Raw genomic sequence first — 18,302 nt, 5'->3', positions numbered from 1 at the left:
CTACTCTCTGTTTTCTATCTTTTAACCAGTTTTTAATCCACAATAGAACACTACCTCCTATCCCATGACTCTCCAAATTTCCTCTGGAGTCTTTCATGAGGTACCTTGTCAAATGCCTTCTGAAAATCCAGATACACAATATCAACCGGCTCCCCTTTACCCATATGTTTGTTCACCCCTTCAAAGAAATGTACTAGATTGATGAGGCAAGATTTCCCTTCACTAAATCCATGTTGACCTTGTCTCGTTAATCCATGCTTTTGAATATGCTCTGTAATTTTGTTCTTAATAATAGTCTCTACCATTTTGCCCGGCACCGACGTCAGACTCACCAGTCTATAATTTCCAGGATCTCCTCTGGAACCTTTTTTAAAAATTGGCTTTTCCTCCAGGAACTCGTCCACACCTTTTTTTAAACCCAGATAAGCTAACCACCTTTAACACATGCTCTGGCAATGAGTTCCAGAGCTTAACTATTCTTCGAGTGAAAAAATATTTCCTCCTATTTGTTTTAAAACATGAAATTTCATTGAGTGTCCCCTAGTCTTTCTACTTTTTGAAAAATTGATTCACCTCCACCTGCTCCACACCACTCAGGAGTTTGTAGATCTCAATCATATCCCCCTTCATCTGTTTCTTTTCCAAGCTGAAGAGCCCTAACCTCTTTAGCCTTTCCTCATACGAGAGGAGTTCCATCCCCTTTATCACTTTGGTCGCTCTTCTCTGAACCTTTTCTAATTCTGCTATATCTTTGAGATATGGCGACCAGAATTGAATGCAATACTCAAGGTGAAATCGCACCACGGAGCGAAACAAAGGCATTATAGTATTTTCGGTCTTATTCACCATCCCTTTCCTAATAATTCTTAGCATCATGTCTGCTCTTTTGGCTGCTGCACACTGGGCAGAAGATTTCAACATATTGTCTGCAATGACCTCTAATTCTTTTTTCTTGAGTACAGACTCCTAAAGTGGACCCTGGCATCAGATAACTATGATTTGATTATTCTTAACGTGCTTTGCTTTTGCCTACATTAATCTGCCATTTGGATGCCCATCTTTCAATTTCTTAAGGACTTCCTGCAATTTTTTTTACAATTGACAACTTTTGAATAGTTTCATGTCAATTTTTCACAATTCACAACTTTGAATAGTTTCATGTCATCTGCAAATTTAATCACCTCACTCATCGTTCCAACTTACAGATCATTTAAAATATATTAAACAGGACTGATCCCAGTATAAATCTCTGCAGCATGCCACTATTCACCCTCCAACAAAACAAAACAGCGATGACTAAAAAAAAAGTCCAGTTAAAAATAAACAAGATAAAATTTTACAATTAGGATGCTCGATGAGCAAGACTCAACACAGCTGTGTTTCAGCCTAGGCCTTTTACCATCGGATTTGTTAATTCTTAAATCTTTCACCATCGGATATGACCAATCTTGTTTTCGTCTTTCAATTTTAGATCTTGTAATGGAGCTGCAGCGTCTCTTAGATCGAACTCTAAAATTGAAAGACGAAAACAAGATTGGTCATGGTCATATCGGATGGTGAAAGATTTAAGAATTAACAAACCCAATGGTAAAAGACTCCTGATGTAGGCCCTGTAGGCCGAAACACAGCCGTTTCGAGTCTTGCTCAATCAACCATCCTAATTGTAAAATTTTATCTTGTTTATCGACTATTTTTATTTTTAACTGGACATTTTTTTTCAAACATCGTCCTTTTTTATTTTTTAGTCATCTTCGCTGTTTTGTTTTGTTGTATTTTTTTGCGAAGACTTGTTTCCTCTGTTTTTGTATTATATATATATATATATTTTTTTTTCTGTTACATTTGTACCCCGCGCTTTTTCCCACTCATGGCAGGCTCAATGCGGCAGGCAATGGAGGGTTAAGTGACTTACCCAGAGTCACAAGGAGCTGCCTGTGCCGGGAATTGAACTCAGTTCCTCAGTTCCCCAGAACCAAAGTCCACCACCCTAACCACTAGGCCACTCCTCCACTGTTGCTACTATTTGAGATTCTACATGGAATGTTGCTATTCCACTAGACGTCGGCCCTTGCAGATCACCAATGTGGCTGCGCAGGCTTCTGCTTCTGTGAGTCTGACGTCCTGCACGTACGTGCAGGACGTCAGACTCACAGAAACAGAAGCCTGCGCAGCCTTCTACATGGAATGTTGCTAGTGGAATAGCAACATTCCATGTAGAATCTCCAATAGTAGCAACATTCCATCTAGAATCTCCAATAGTATCTATTTTATTTTTGTTACATTTGTACCCTGCGCTTTCCCACTCATGGCAGGCTCAATGCGGCTTACATGGGGCAATGGAGGGTTAAGTGACTTGCCCAGAGTCACAAGGAGCTGCCTGTGCCTGAAGTGGGAATCAAACTCAGTTCCTCAGTTCCCCAGGACCAAAGTCCACCACCCTAACCACTAGGCCACTCCTCCACTGTTGCTACTATTTGAGATTCTACATGGAATGTTGCTATTCCACTAGCAACATTCCATGTAGAAGTCGGCCCTTGTACATCACCAATGTGGCCGCACAGGCTTCTGCTTCTGTGAGTCTGACGTCCTGCACGTACTCACAGAAACAGAAGCCTGCACAGCCTTCTACATGGAATGGAATGTTGCTAGTGGAACATTCCATGTAGAATCTCCAATAGTAGCAACATTCCATGTAGAATCTCCAATAGTATCTATTTTATTTTTGTTACATTTGTACCCCGCGCTTTTCCACTCATGGCAGGCTCAATGCGGCTTACATGGGGCAATGGAGGGTTAAGTGACTTGCCCAGAGTCACAAGGAGCTGCCTGTGCCTGAAGTGGGAATCGAACTCAGTTCCTCAGGACCAAAGTCCACCACCCTAACCACTAGGCCACTCCTCCACTACTATAGACTACTACTATTGACTATTCACCTTCCTCCATTAAGAAAAATAGCAATTTAACCTTCCCTTTGTTTTCTGTCCAATTACCAATACTTAATCTAAAGACAGATATTGCCTCCTATCCCATGCAGTGCCCCATCCAAAGCTGCAGAATTCGTTCATGCCTGGTGGGGATGCTGCAGCCCCACTAGCTGAAGAAATCTGCTGCCTGAGCCGTTCCCCTCCCCCTCATACTGCTTCAAGAATGAGAAAGTTGGCAGCCTTATTTCAGCTTGGAGAATGTCAGCACCAACAGGCTACAGGCACACCTTCGACTTCCTTGCCCCTGAGACAAAACAAGGATGAAGGGGATGGCTCAGGCAGAGGATTTCTATAGCTGGTGGGGCTTCTGCATACCCACCAGCAAAGGCAAAATGATTAATACAGCAGGGGGGGGGGGGAGAAAATACATAGCCCCCCAGTCCACCCCTGCCCCCCCCCCCCCCCCAAAAAAAAAGACTGCTGGCTAAGCCCCTGATCCCATGACTGCTTAATTTTCTCAGGAGTCCCTCATGAAGTACTTTGTCAAAAGCTTTCTGAAAATCTAGATACACTACACCAACCTGGCTCACCTTCCTATATAATAATTCTCACCTCCAACAGGATGTGCTTGGGACCGTGCCTGCCGGAAGTGGTCTGCTAGGCAGGCACGCACTGACCTCAGTGACAATTTGGCAAAGCAAAACAATCTGAGTGCTGGCCATTAGGACACAGGGTTGATAGGAGACTTTTAAAAGACTGAAGGAACCAAAAGTGTTAAACTGGAGAAAGGGGGGGGGGGGGGGGAGTTGTGAATGACTGAAAGACATGCAAATTTGGGACAGGAAAACAATCTCAATGCTGGCCATTAGCACACAGGGTACATAGGAGAGTTTTAAAAGACTGAAGGAACCGAAAGTGTTAAATGGGGGGGAGGGGGGAGTTCTGAACCACTGAAACACATGAACATTTGGGAAAGGAAAACAATCTGAATGTTGGCCATTAGGACACAGGGTAGATAGAGTTTTAAAAGACTGAAGGAACCAAAAGTGTTCGAGGGGGGGGGGGGAAGTTCTGAATGAATGAAAGAAATGAAAATCTACGAGAGGAACACAATCTGAATGCCGGGCATTTGTACACAGGGTAGATAGGACACTTTTTTTAAAAAAATGAAGGACGTGAAAGTATTACATCTTGGGGGAGGGGTGAGGAGGAAAGCGGTGGGGTATCCGGATACTGGGCGTTAGGGCCACGGGGGTACATAGACTTTTGAAAGCCTTAAGGAACCCAAAGTGTGGGAAGGAGGAGGAAAAGGAGGGGAGGGAACGGGGTGAGGGGCATTAGGAACAGGGGAGGGGGCCCTGTCACACACTCTCATTCTCACACACACACTGTCACACAGACAGTCTCACTCTGTCACACACCCGCACATTCACTCTGGCTCTCTCTCTCAAACATACACACTCCCAGGAAAACCTTGCTAGCGCCCGTTTCATTCGTTCCAGAAATGGGCCTTTTTTACTAGTTATCAACATAATTTGTTCATGCCTGCAAAGAAATGAAGTAAATTGGCGAGGCAAGATCTCCCTTGGCTGAATCCATGCTGACTCTGTCCCATTAAACCATATTTATCTGTGTGTTCTGTAATTTTATTCTTTATAATAGTTTCCACTATTTTGACAACACTGAATTCGGGTTTACTGGTCTGTAATTTCCCAATCACCCCTGGAGCCTTTTTTAAAAATCGGCGTCACATTGGCCAATCGCCAGGCACTACCAATTATTTTAACGACAAGTTACAAGATCACTAGCAGCAGAACGACAGAGGAGCTATGATAGAAGTCTATAAATTATGAGTGGAGTAGAATTGTTAAATAAGGATCAGTTTAACCTGTCAAAATTCAATAACTAATGGCCAGTATATTGAAAATTATAGAAAGTTGGGTTTTTTTCTTCTTTATGCCATGTATAATTAAGCTGCGACATCTGTGGTCCAGAGAACGCGGTCAAGGTGATCAACATAGTGGAATATAAAAAAAAACGATTGACTAGTTCCTGGAGAAAAAGTCTATTAAAAAAATATTAGCCAAGAATCTGGGAAGAGAGTTATTTTTCATCCTTGTGAAAATGTCTATGGGACAAATCTACTTTTTGGGATCGGATGGGTATTTGCAACCTGAACAGGCCACAGGATGCCATGCTCAATGGACCTTGGTCTGGCTAGGGTTCACCTTGGATGTCAGCACCCAAGAAAAAGATCTATGTGTCACTGTAGACAATACACTGAAATCTTCTGCCCAGTGTGCAATAGTGGCCCCCCAAAAAATGCAAATAGGATGCTAGGAATTATTAGGAAAAGAATGGTAAATAAGGTCAAGAACACAATAAAGCCTCTGTATCACTCCATGGTACGACCTCGCCTTGAATACTGTGTTTAGTTCTAGTCGCCATAACTCAAAAAAAGAAAATATCACGGAATTAGAAAAGGTTCAATGAAGAGCAACCAAAAGGTTAAATGGGATGGAATCCTTTCATATGAGGAAAAGCTAAAGAGGTTAGGGCTCTTCAGCTTGGAAAAGAGACTGCTAATTTGAGGTCTACAAGATCCTGAGTGGTGTTGAAGTGAATCCATTTTTCACTCTTTCGAAAAAGTGCAAAGACTAGGGAATACTCAATGTAGTTACATGGAATACTTTAAAAACAAATAGGAGGAAATATTTTTTCACTCAAAGAGTTAAGCTCTGGAACTTGTTCCCAGAGGATGCAGTAACAGTAGTTCGCATACCTGGGTTTAAAAAAAAATTTGGACAAATTCATGGAGGAAAAGTCCATAGTCTGCTATTGAGACAGACATGGGGAAGCCACCCCTTACCCTGGGACTGGTAACATGGAACGTTGCTACTATTTGGGTTTCTGCCAGGTACTTGTGACCTACGTTGACCTGTGTTGGAAAACAGGATATTGGGCTAGATGGATCATTGATCTGACCCAGTATGGCTATTCTTACGTTCATATGGCTCAATGCGACTGTTCTCAGTTATAAGTACCAAAAAAAAAAGGTTAAATCTTTTTGCTGATCACCACTAAACAGCTTTCATATCAACAGCAGCGAGTTTCCTAGCTCAGGTGGTCCTCAGAATACTGCACACTATGAACTACAGGAAAGAGGGGGTGGGGGGTGGAATCTCTTTAACACAAGGCAGGTGCTGGGTGAATATCTGCAGTAATCCAAAGATTGTGGTCATTTTTAACATAGCTTAGTGTAAGGATGAGGTTCAAGCCTGTGAATGTATGGTCACACTAAATCATTTGCAGGTATAGATAATAAGAACTACAGCTTTTTGGGCAAATAGCCACACACTCAAGCAGCACTAAAATTACAAAGTGCTTAGCAAGGATGAACACACACTGCATCAGTAATGAAGAAGAATTCATAAGATTCCAGACACACAGCCTAGTTTTTGCAAGTTGCATTAATATTCCTCACTTAAAAGACACCATGACCTCTGCTAGCACATACCAAGTACCAGACAGCTCCCTGATGGCCTGAAAAGATTATCACCAAGATAAAGATCAGTCAGCTTTCACTATATTTTGTACTCTAGTAACTGCAGGAGTGAGGAACAAACAGTAAAATCAGGGAGAAACTAGAAATAAATGTTCTTAATATCTACTGTATAACCACAATGCCTCCACCCCCCCTTACTACTACATATATACTTAGCAAAATAAGGGTTTCCCCCATTACAACAGATTACAATGTTAGATTAAAGTAGGTGGAATTATGTGCATTTGTGGCAGTGAACGCATTTTTGGGAGGAGATCCCTGAAAAGAAATGCACAAAGAAACGAGAAAATGTTTTTACACATGGCATATTTAAATGGATACTTCATTACACTGTGGTGCATGTACTGCTCTTAGGTTATTAAGAATGCCACATATCAAATAAGCAAAAAAATAAATATAAAATATATTATTTTTAAGTAATGCTTTTAGAAGAGCAGAGCTTATTGTATAAGGCAAAGTAATTCTCATCCGAACAAAAAGCTATTTCAAAATAAATAATTTCTCTTGGGAGCCACACACACACAAAAAGAAAGATTGCTCACAATACATTGGAAAAGCCTTTAACATGGGAATCCTAAAATGTATAATCGGGGCAGGGAGCTCATATTAACCTATATTATAAATGTTATTTGCTGCTGTTTACCAGCTTCCACTGAACAAAAATTCATCAACAACCTTGGTCTTTTCCCAGTGTGGCATTACTTATGTACTTAATCTATCACACCCACAGGCAAGAAAGGGTTTTAACATGGGAATCCTACAATGAATAATAGGGGCAGGGAGCTCATATTAACATATATTATAAATGTTATTCACTGCTCTTTACTAGATCCCACTGAACAAAAATTCATCATGAATTCAACAACTGCATCTGTCACACTCACAGGCAAGAAACCCTGGCCAAGAACCAATTGGAATCCAAAGGCGACACCATTATGCTCCTCACTTCTACCCCCGCCCCCCAAACGCCACTCAATCACATGGTGGTTATGGTTATGTGATCTAAGAGTCGACTTGCACAGGGGTGACCCAGGCACCAGCAGCACGCGCACGCCTGCGGCCCCGGGAGCTAGAGCGGCGCGAGCAGGTGGGCGGTGCGCCCAGAAGGGGGCGGAGCGCCACCAGCGCCACAGCACAGCGGCACGCGAGGGAGGGGCGGGGACTTCCGAATTACAGCTACCCCCTCCCCGGATAAGGAAAGCAAGATGCCGCTTACAGTCCAGGTGCTTCTTCTTGGGGCCCATCACTTCGTGTGTGGTGGCCTTGCAGACGGCTCTGGCCACGGCCGATCCTGTAACGCTGTACTGAGCAGCGGCGATGCGATCTGTCAGCGTTTGACCCGACATCTTCTCACTCCTAACAGAAAAAATAAACAAAAAAAAAAGCCGTTTTACATATAAAACGTATAACTGGACAGCTGTTGTACGTGCATTTGCTTCTTAACCAGGGCAGCAATTTGCAACAAAGCCTCAGTCGTAGATTTTTATTTATTTATTTATTGCATTTGTATCCCACATTTTCCCACCTTTTTGCAGGCTCAATGTGGCTTACAATAAATACATCATGACTGGTGAAGATATTAGAAAATAGACATTTGGTGTTACAGAAGAATTATGGGTAACAAGATAATGTTAGAACATGATCATGATATAACAAGCAGATATTGTAACACAGTTCTGAGTATATGTGGAGGAGCGGGGTATGATCTAGCTCTGCGGGCTTTTTATATTCCTAGGTCAAATGCATGTCATCAAGGGAGGCTGAAGAGCTTTCCTCTCAGAGGGTCAAACGAATCAAACTGGGTCCCTGGTGCCGATGCTGTATGGTGCAAAAATAAATTGGTAGGGCCGTGGTCCCTGTGGCCCACCCCCATTCCGCTACTTATACATGACATGAGCTCAGCAGCTGCAAAGGAGAGCAGCACGCCCCCCCCCCCCCCACCCAAAACCTAGGACGTCTCCGGATACTGCATGATTGCAAAGGCCTCCCTCCCGCAGCCGGCACTGCACAGCCAGGTGACCCCCTGGGATTAAGAGCCAGAAATAAGAGCAGGCAATGAATGAGAAACGGAGCTGCCGTGTGCACGTAGAGAATGCATAGTCAAGGCTCTGCACCGATCTCCGTTCAAAGCCGCCCTTCTCCTTCCCCTTTGTTTTTCTTCACCAATTTACAGAACAAACGGTACCTTCTCTAGTCAATTTAGCAGCAGCAAAGCCTCGCCTTTTTTTTTTAAATTAAATACAAATCGTAAATGCACGCGCAGGATCCCTATCCGAGAGATCAGCCGCGCATCTTCCCCACTCACCTGGCACCTCTCTTCTCTCCCTAAACACAACGCGATGAATACGAATTTTTTTTTTTTTAAGTACTAAAAAAAAACCCCAAAAAATTCGGGAAGGGAACGGTCGGACCCGCTGTGCAAAACTCCTGCTTTTGCGATATGACGCCGATGATCTGGCACGCGCCACCCTTCCCCGGAGCCCCAGGGGTGGGAGCGACTGGAGGAGGTGGAAAAACTTCGCCCCCTGCCCCTCGTATCCAGCTGCTGCTGCCGCTGCGGCGGTGGCAAAAGAAATCCACAGCTGAGCTGGTGGGGGAGGGGGGAGCCGGCTGTGAATGGAGGGGCGCACGTGATAGGATCAGAAAAAAGGGGGGGGGGAGGAATCTGCAAGAGAGGAGAGAAATAATAAAAAAAAAAAGCTGGGTCACCCCCACCCCTCCTCCAGATGATAATCGTCTATTATCGCACCACCGCCAGGGATGTACCAATGGAATCGCTTCCTCACACTCCCTCCCCCCCCCCTTGCCAGGTTTTGTGGTTACTCCTAGTCAGCTGACTCTCCACTCCCCCCACCCCCCGGTTTTTCTCGCTATCAGTATTTCCCCTGTATCCGCTATCTTCTCCTAGCATCCCCTCCCCCCGCCCTTGCCGCACTCTTAAAGGTGAAGGACGTAATTCTCGCTCATAAGGTGCGCGTTGGGGAAGGGACGGGGGAGTCTGCCGAAAAAGGTTCGGCCATTGTTAAAGGTGCGCTGCCGAGGTGCTGATTGGCTAGCGAGGGAGTTCTAGCGTTCTCTTTTGCGCTCGCGCCTTTCTTTTTAAGGAAGATGGGGCGCGGCCCTGGCTGTCAAAACTTGGATGACATGAAGGGCGAAAGGCAACGGAGCGCTGCTATGTATGGTGGTTAACTGTATGGGATTTGGGGGTTCTGTTAGGGGCTACAAAAAAAAAGAGAGTGGGCTACGTAGACTTGCAGACCCCCCACCCCCATTAGAGCTTTGCATCTGATACGGTATGCAGTTCGTTAGTATTCTGTCTGTGTTGCACGTATTTCTGCTGTTTAATTTGCATGCACTTAAATTCGTAATCTTAATCAGAGGTTTAAACTTTACAAAAATTGTTTATTTTGCTCGTTATATATAGCCTTTTAAAGGAACGCGAAGGCAGTTTACAAAAATAAAAATAATACAGATGGGGGGGGGGGGGGGGGTGGAATACTAAAATCACACCACGAATAACTGTAAACGCAGCCACCTTAGAATGGGGGTAGAGAAGGGGTATCAATATTTAGGGCCAATTTCAGAGCCAAAGTAAAAAGTGGATGAGAGTCGAGGACTTTACCAGAAGAGGGTGCGATGGTACCCAGAGCTTGTAAAAAAGGACAAATTTTGAGGTTTATGTTAATGTTTAAACTTTATTTTGAACTTCCTATACCATGTTAACTGAACAGTTTGATTTAAAGAGAAGGTCCAGAATGTTTCGGAGGAATGGTCCTGTTCCGTGAAAGGACAATGGTGATAGATTCTGGAAGGAAAGAGGGACAATCAGGAAGTTGCTCTGAGAGGATCTTGGGTTGTGCAAACCAACATGAGGGGTCAGGAGACCAGAGAGAGAGGTAGCTCAGAATGTTGACCTTCAAAATTTGAAAACCAGACTAAGATTTTAAATTTTAATCCATACAAGATTGGAAGGAGCCAATAACGATCTGCTAGTAAGGGGAGGGAGGAATATGTGGTCAAGTGCTGAAATTTGAAGGCATTACAAAGTAACTTGATGGTAGTATTTTGGATTATTGGAGGCATCGAGGTACTTGGACTGTGAACTCAGAACTGTTCAGGATTTTAAGAAATTATCTGTTCTGCAGAAAACAATGTAATGGGGAGATGGGACTTGCTATACCACCTTTCTGTGGTTGCAATGAAAGCAGTTTGCCTAGTATAGCTTAGGCCCAGTCGTTCATTTCAGTCATGCTGCAGCTGTACCTGGTTCAAATGAGCAATTGGGTCCAGAACATGAAAATGAAAATGAAATTTGTATTTGATTTTTAGAATTGTTAATATAGGTATAGTTATTCTGTTTAGTGCGAATGCAAGTAAGAGTGAGATGTGGATGATGGTTTGTGTGAAAAGGTTTTAAAATATGGAGAACATGATTATGATTTGAATTAAACATTTAATAATGATTGATAATTAAATATCACAGTTGTTGAAGATAATGTATGATATACAAATTTCAACTAATTACTACTACTACTACTACTATTAAACATTTCTATAGCGCTACTAGACTTATGCAGCGCTGTACAAACTAACATGAAAAGACAGTCCCTGCTCAACAGAGCTTACAATCTAAATTGGACAGACGAACAGACAGCTAGGGGTGGGGAAATTGCAGTGGTAGGGGTGATAAGTGAGGGTGTTGAGTAAGAGAGTCATGGTTAGGAGTCGAAAGCAGTAGCAAAGAGGTGGGCTTTAAGCCTAGACTTGAAGACAGCCAGAGACTGAGCCTGACGTACTGGCTCAGGGAGTCTATTCCAGGCATAGGGAGCAGCGAGATAGAAGGAACGGAGCCGGGAGTTAGCAGTGGGAGAGAAGGGGGATGACAGGAGACATTTACCCAGTGAACGGAGTTCACGGGGAGGAGTGTAGGGAGAGATGAGAGCGGAAAGGTACTGAGGAGCTGCGGAGTGGATGCACTTGTAGGTCAAAATTATTGAGTATATACCTAGAATATAACTTTGTTTAAATAGGAAAAGGGAAAGAATTAGAGCAATGGGCTAAGAACCAGGGAAACTGAGGTTCAAATCTCAGTTCCTACCACTAAAACTCTCTGTGAAGTAGCTTATATGCTGCTAATCACTAACCTGTTGTATGTCAATGCTACGGGTTAGTAACGTAGGCCACTAACACACAGCCTGATGTTGCCAGGGCCAACTTTAAATGGCTGGAGGTGTTGTACTTTTCACCCCTGCCCCCCAGCAATGACCCCCCCCCGATCAAATCCCTTCCAAGAGTAGCACTGCCCCTTGCCCCAAAAGAGACCCCCTACTCTACCTCCCAGACCTACTGAGCTTATCTGTGATATCTAATGGGAGAGAGGCAGGCACAGCAATAATCCCCAGTTACTGTGCCCCCTAAACTGCTGGGTTCAACATGGCACCAGTTGATCCCCAGTGCTAACCTTATGGCACTTCCACTAAGGGTTTAATTGCCCTTGGTACTACCAAGGGTTCAGCTACCTCAGAGGGAAGACTGACTGGGGATTGCATCTGTTTCCCTTCCCCTAGTAGTTAAAAGGGATAAGCCCAGTACGTCTCATGGAGTTTAGGGTGGGGAAGAAAACTGGGGGGGGGGGTCTGACTGGGAGGTTTCTTTGTTGATGGGATTGGGGTGGGCATGACGGGTAATAATCTCCAGCCCCCCCCCCCAAAAAAAAAGTATCAGGCCACATATTAACAGCCTGATGATCCAAGGAAGTTAAAATAACACTAGGTCAAATATGGCATTTTTCTATGAACGCAGCTTGCAAAGCTTGCTCTCTGTGCAAAATAACAGAAAATACCTGGAAAAATGCAAAAATGCCCAGCTTCATGCATTTTTTTGCTATTTTTCACACAAAACCTGCTTCATAGTAGTAAACGTTTGGGTGAAATTTTATGTACATGTCTCTTTAATGAGCTGCCGCATTGCCAATTCACGAATGAGGGGTTTATGAAAGCAGGCATGTGGAAAAGGCCAACGCTCAGGCACCTGCTGGATTTGGCCAGATGAACAGGAAGGCGCCTCCAAAGGAGATGCCACATTTTGGAAATGGGGCTTTTGCGGGGCACCTTATTTTGGACTATTGCTCTTGAGGCTGGGGTTCATTAGGGATGCAAGAGTTACATTAGGAGTGAATGTTTTCTTTTCCTCAGTTGTCTGTTTCTTTTTTGTTCATCTTTAAAAAAAACTGACACTCGCTAAAATTCTAGCACCTTTTTCCTTGCCAAAATTTGCTTAATGGCTATTTCAGGCTTTTAAGGGCTAGTAATTTTGATCTTTATTTTATATGTCTTGTTCTTCCTCATTTTCCATTTTTCTTCTTAAACATTAAAAATTCACATCTTCACATACAATACTTTTTCAAACATGTTAGGGCACCGGTGTTTTACTTTTTCAATCTTCAAAATACATCCACACAAACATGCACAAGTCCCAGAGAACCTTTCAGCACCTCGGACAGCTCCCTGCAAGCTGTTGCTCAGTTCCATCCTTTCCCCACACAACTTCATAGGCTATTTCACTTTACAATTTCCTGCTGATCTGAGGGAGTTCAAAAGAAACCTTTTGCCCTCTTCTGATCCCCCCCATTGCCTACAGATAGCCTAACCTTTTTTATCTGTTCTATGATCTCGCTCACCTGCCTCTCACTCAACACATATTACTATCTGCCCTCAGCTTTACAATAGGCACAGAAGGTTTTGACATCAGCTTATATTTAAATGTCGAGCTGGGCCCTCGGTCCAGAGGGCAGCTACAAAATTAGTAAGCGATGTTGAACACAAAAAATATAGGGACAGGCTTATGAACCTCAACATGTATATGCTGGAAGAAAGGAGACATGATAGAGACATTTAAATATCTCAAGGGCATTTATGTACAGGAAGAGAGCCTTTTTCAACTGAAAGAGAGCTCTGGAATGAGGGGGGCATATGATGAAGTTAAGAGGGAACAGGCTCAGGAGTAACCTAAGAAAGTATTATTTCACGGAAAGGGTGATGGAGGCTTGGAATGGCCTCCCGGTGGAGGTTATGGAGTCGAGGACTGTTTCAGAATTTAAAAAGGCATGGGATAAGCATGAGGGATCGCTTAGGAAGAGTTAGGGGTTATTTATTTATTATCTCATTTGTACCCCACAGTTTCCCAACAGTGTCAAGCTCAATGTGGCTTACAATGCACCACAGAGGCAGGCGCCAATGCAGTAAAATGAAGCTAATACAACAAACCTACAAGAGATAATGGGGAAGAATAGGAATGGATGGAAGGAGAAGGGAAGTTTTGAGGGAAGGGGGATATGTCCAAATGTCTCTAGATCGGTGTGCTTCCAGCAGTGGAGTCACTGGAAGAGTCCGCAGGGTAGGCACTTCTGAATAACATGGTCTTCAGTGATTTCCGGAAAGATAGATGATGTGATGGTTTTGATGGTCCTCGGTAAAGAATTCCAAAACTGAGTACTTATGAAAGAGAAGGAGGTAGCATACGTGGACTTGTACAGAGGATGGGCAAACTGGATGGGTCATATGGCCTTTATCTGCCGTCGCCGTCATGTTTCTATGTTTCTACTATCTGCCTTCAGCTTTACAATAGGCACAGAAGGTTGTGACATCAGCTTATATTTAAATGTCGAGAGCAGGGGAGGTAATGTAAACAATGGGGGAGCCTCACACGGCCAAATAATATTCAAAGTCCCACCTTTCTCTCCCTCCTCTTCACCTGAAGCAGTGTGTCCAGACCACACACACACCCATCAAATCATCTACACAACAATCTTTTTGTTTCTAGTTTGAATTTATTCCTTTTCCATTTGCGATTGGCTTTCTCTTAGTCTCTGCTCTTGCTTCTCATTATTTCTCTTTTAAAACATAATTTATTGCCTTTTTAAAATTTTTCTTCCATGCATTGATCACTTTCAATATGCAGGCGTTCTTCTCTCCACAGTTTGCAATCTTCTGTCGCCTCCTCCAGTTTTTGCTTCTTGTACCATTTCATACCTCTCCTCCTCATCCCTTCAAGATTTTTCTGCCCTCCCACAACTCTTTTTCTGAGCTTTATGTTTCCTATCAGCCATCTGCTGAGTTCCACACATTTCCTTTCCCATCCTCTTCACTTCTTTTACCTCCTCCCTCAACTCCTCCCTTTGGCTGCCTCCTCATCTGCTTCTCTTCCTTTCACAGCCCATGGACCCTTCTGTCCTAGACTGCAGTCTCTTATTATCTACAAAAGTATTTTGGATTATACTGAATATAGATCTATCTTAGCAGGTTACAAAAAAACATAGAATAAACTAAACCCCAAATATCTCTTCTTTCATCTTCATTCTCCCTCTTATATACCTTCTCTCATCTCCTTTTTCAGCCCTTACAACCTATGTTTACTCTTTTCCTTCTCTCACGGCCCCACTCTCTATTCCTTGCCCCATTGCCCTCCCCTCACTTCAATTCCTCCCCTAAACCCTCAAAGCAGTATCACATCTCCAGCCCCTCTATTATCTTGTCTCTGAACCCTTCTCTCACCCTCCTTATAGGTCCCATTTCCCTCTCTGAGCCCCTCCTTTCCTTATCCCGTCCCCCTATCAGCTCCTCATTCCCTTTCCCGGTATCTCTATCGCCACTTCTCTACCTCATTATAGCAGACCAAAGGCAGGAAGCCTGTCCGTCCTACATTGTTGCTGTTCTCTTTCTTCCCTGCTTCCCTCTCATCAGGTATTCTCTTAACCAGTCAATAGGCTGAAGGTGAACATGGTAACAGTAGCAGGAAGATAAATTTGCTTTGTTCCTGCCCTCACCTGCACAGCATTGAGCTCTACAGAGGTGTACCAGAGCAAATAATAGGGGAGGGGCTCAACTGCCCACTACACTGGCAGGTCTACCATTGTAAAGTACAAACTAATCTACCAAGTATTTGATATAGCACCATTTGGATTTAAAAATATCATGGTACTGTAGAAGGCCAAATATTAATGAACTTGGCACCTTCAAGACCCCTGGAGGCCTAGGATTACTTTAATTCTGGTCGTCGCATCTCAAGAAAGATATAGTAGAATTGGAAAAGGTGCAGCGAAGGACGACTAAAATGATAGCGGGGATGGGACGACTTCCCTATGAAGAAAGACTAAGGAGGTTAGGGCTTTTCAGCTTGGAGAAGAGACGGCTGAGGGGAGACATGATAGAGGTATATAAAATAATGAGTGGAGTGGAACAGGTGGATGTGAAGCGTCTGTTCACGCTTTCCAAAAATACTAGGATTAGGGGGCATGCGATGAAACTACAGTGTAGTAAATTTAAAACAAATCGGAGAAAATGTTTCTTCACCCAACGCATAATTAAACTCTGGAATTCGTTGCTGGAGAACGTGGTGAAGGCGGTTAGCTTGGCAGAGTTTAAAAAGGGGTTAGACGGTTTCCTAAAGGACAAGTCCATAAACCACTACTAAATGGACTTGGGAAAAATCCACAATTCCAGGAATAACATGTATAGAATGTTTGTACGTTTGGGAAGCTTGCCAGGTGCCCTTGGCCTGGATTGGCCGCTGTCGTGGACAGGATGCTGGGTTCGATGGACCCTTGGTCTTTTCCCAGTGTGGCATTACTTATGTACTTACAGAAGTTGATAGCTGAGATTGTGGAAAACGTAGACTCTTCAAAAATTTAAAGATTTCTCCACAAACATGACCTGAATGTGAGGTGGCAAGAAAAAAGCCACAGCTGAAGAAAAGCCATGTGATATGCCGCATTGCATTTGCACAGAAACACTTAAGGGAACACTGCTGCCATGTGGAAAGATCAATGGCGGAAAGTGAGCCACATGGCGAGAGAGGCTGTATGTAACATGGTGGAGGTCACACTCAGTGCCAGTGACTTGCTTTGCCCCCTCTTTGCTCCTACCTTCCCCCGTTCTGCCTGCAGCATCATTTGCCCGTGTATGACATCAGAGGTATCCGGGGGAGTCGATTTGTGGGATGCTTAAGGGAGGGGGCAGAGCTAAATGGGTGACATGGGACTAGCGTAAAGAGCTGTTTGATACTGCCAGTCCCTCTTTTACCTCCCTTGTGCTGCTTTTCCTAATTTCACAGCCACCGTGTCCTATCCCTCTGCAGAACTTTCCCTGATGCACACTCATGCCTCCCAGTCATATTCCCACACAGCAATGAGAAATAAAACACGCTGGGGAGGAGATCCAAGATGGCAGCTGGACTAGAAGCGCGTCTGTTTTAGCTCCAGACTCTCGGCAAATTTTTTGGCAAAGTGGGTTAATCCTCTGACCAGGAATGGGGAAGAGGAAAGGGAAAGACTGTGCACTTACCTCCACGAGTGGGGCGAATGTCCCCTACATGTGCCAAAGGATGCTTGATGAGCTTGGACTGCAGACGCCGGGAAACCAGGAAAACACTATGAGAGGTCCACTGAGAGAGCAGGACCATAGTGTTGAGGGAGTGTCTCTTATGCCTCCCTCATTTACAGCACCTCTGAGACCAGGAACAGAACTGGTGGTGACAGAGCTACAGCAAACGGAAAACTTTGATCGAGGGGACTCCGTAGCTGCGTGTGGAGGGCCTGCAGCCATCTCGACACCTGTGGGAACAACGTTGGCTGGAAATCAGGTGTGTTCACCAGATTTACCCGCAATACCACAGATTAGTCTTTCCGGAGGGAATGGTGGACAGATTAAACCGGCTGTAATAACAATGGAAGTATTATGGAATGCAATTCAGGAAATAAATACAACTCTCCAACAGATTTCAAGTTCCCTGCGAGGAGAGGTGACGGAAATAAAACAAACTCAAGTTCAGCAAGCTGGGAAGATCGACGAGCAGGCTTCTAAGACTGAAGTCTTAGAACAAGAGGTAAAAGAATCGGTGGTGGTGGTATTAATTAAAGATAGTAATTATCAAAAGCGTAAAATTGAATACCTGGAAAACCAGGTTAGGAAGAACTGTTTACGTTTATTAAATTTTCCAAAATCTCCAATCATTTCAGCATTGGGAGTGTTGAAAAAGTATCTTAAAGAAGTGTTGGATATTCCAGCTGAAGCATTTCCACCAATTACTAAGGCTTTATATATCACAGGAATTAAGAAGATATCTGACCCTCCACAACCAGATTTAAATCTTACAGACTTTCTTGAGAATTCTATGGAAGTCATAACTGAAAGGTCTACAATATTAGTAACGTTTGCCCTAGAACATGACCGGAATAACATATTAAGACTGTATTTCCGTCACTTAAATGCTCTTTTCCTAGGTTTAAAAATACAAATGTTTCCTGATTTTTCACGTGACACTCAAAAGAGTAGAAAAGAATTTTTGGCCTTAAAACCAAGAATCCTTAATTTATGAGGGATTTTTCTCCTTAAATTTCCTTGTAAATGTATTGTTTCATTGAATGCCACTAATTATATATTTTTCACTCCTGGGAATTTATTAGAATTTATAAGTAGTAAAGATCGGGAGGCGGGGCTGGTGGTTGGGAGGCGGGGATAGTGCTGGACAGACTTGTACGGTCTGTGCCAGAGCCGGTGGTTGAGAGGCAGGGCTGGTGGTGGGGAGGTGAGGATAGTGCTGGGCAGACTTATACGGTCTGTGCCAGAGCCGGTGGTGGGAAGTGGGACTGGTGGTTGGGAGGCGGGGATAGTGCTGGACAGACTTGTACGGTCTGTGCCAGAGCTGGTGTTTGGGAGGTGGGGCTGGTGGTTGGGAGGCGGGGTTAGTGCTGGACAGACTTATATGGTCTGTGCCAGAGCCGGTGGTTGGGAGGCAGGGCTGGTGGTGGGGAGGTG

The 18,302-nt window shown here is 43.9% G+C and overlaps 1 protein-coding gene across 8 annotated transcripts in view; it reads right to left on the bottom strand.

Annotated features, from left to right (window-relative positions):
* Positions 1–9,059, bottom strand: part of LOC115467294 (clathrin coat assembly protein AP180-like) — a 330,594-nt gene extending 321,535 nt beyond the window's left edge. For all 8 annotated transcript variants that reach the window (XM_030199139.1, XM_030199144.1, XM_030199145.1 and 5 more), the window contains exons 1-2: positions 8,795–9,059; positions 7,706–7,845 (exon numbers count right to left, since the gene is read on the bottom strand). In XM_030199139.1, coding sequence (XP_030054999.1) covers positions 7,706–7,835 — 130 coding nt within the window. In that variant the 5' untranslated portion in view covers positions 7,836–7,845; positions 8,795–9,059. The remainder of the gene's footprint in view (positions 1–7,705; positions 7,846–8,794) is intronic.
* Positions 9,060–18,302: the final 9,243 nt, after the last annotated feature.

This window comes from Microcaecilia unicolor, chromosome 3 (assembly GCF_901765095.1).
Source record: "Microcaecilia unicolor chromosome 3, aMicUni1.1, whole genome shotgun sequence".
NCBI lineage: Eukaryota > Metazoa > Chordata > Amphibia > Gymnophiona > Siphonopidae > Microcaecilia > Microcaecilia unicolor.
This window is presented reverse-complemented; position numbering and strand designations above follow the sequence as displayed.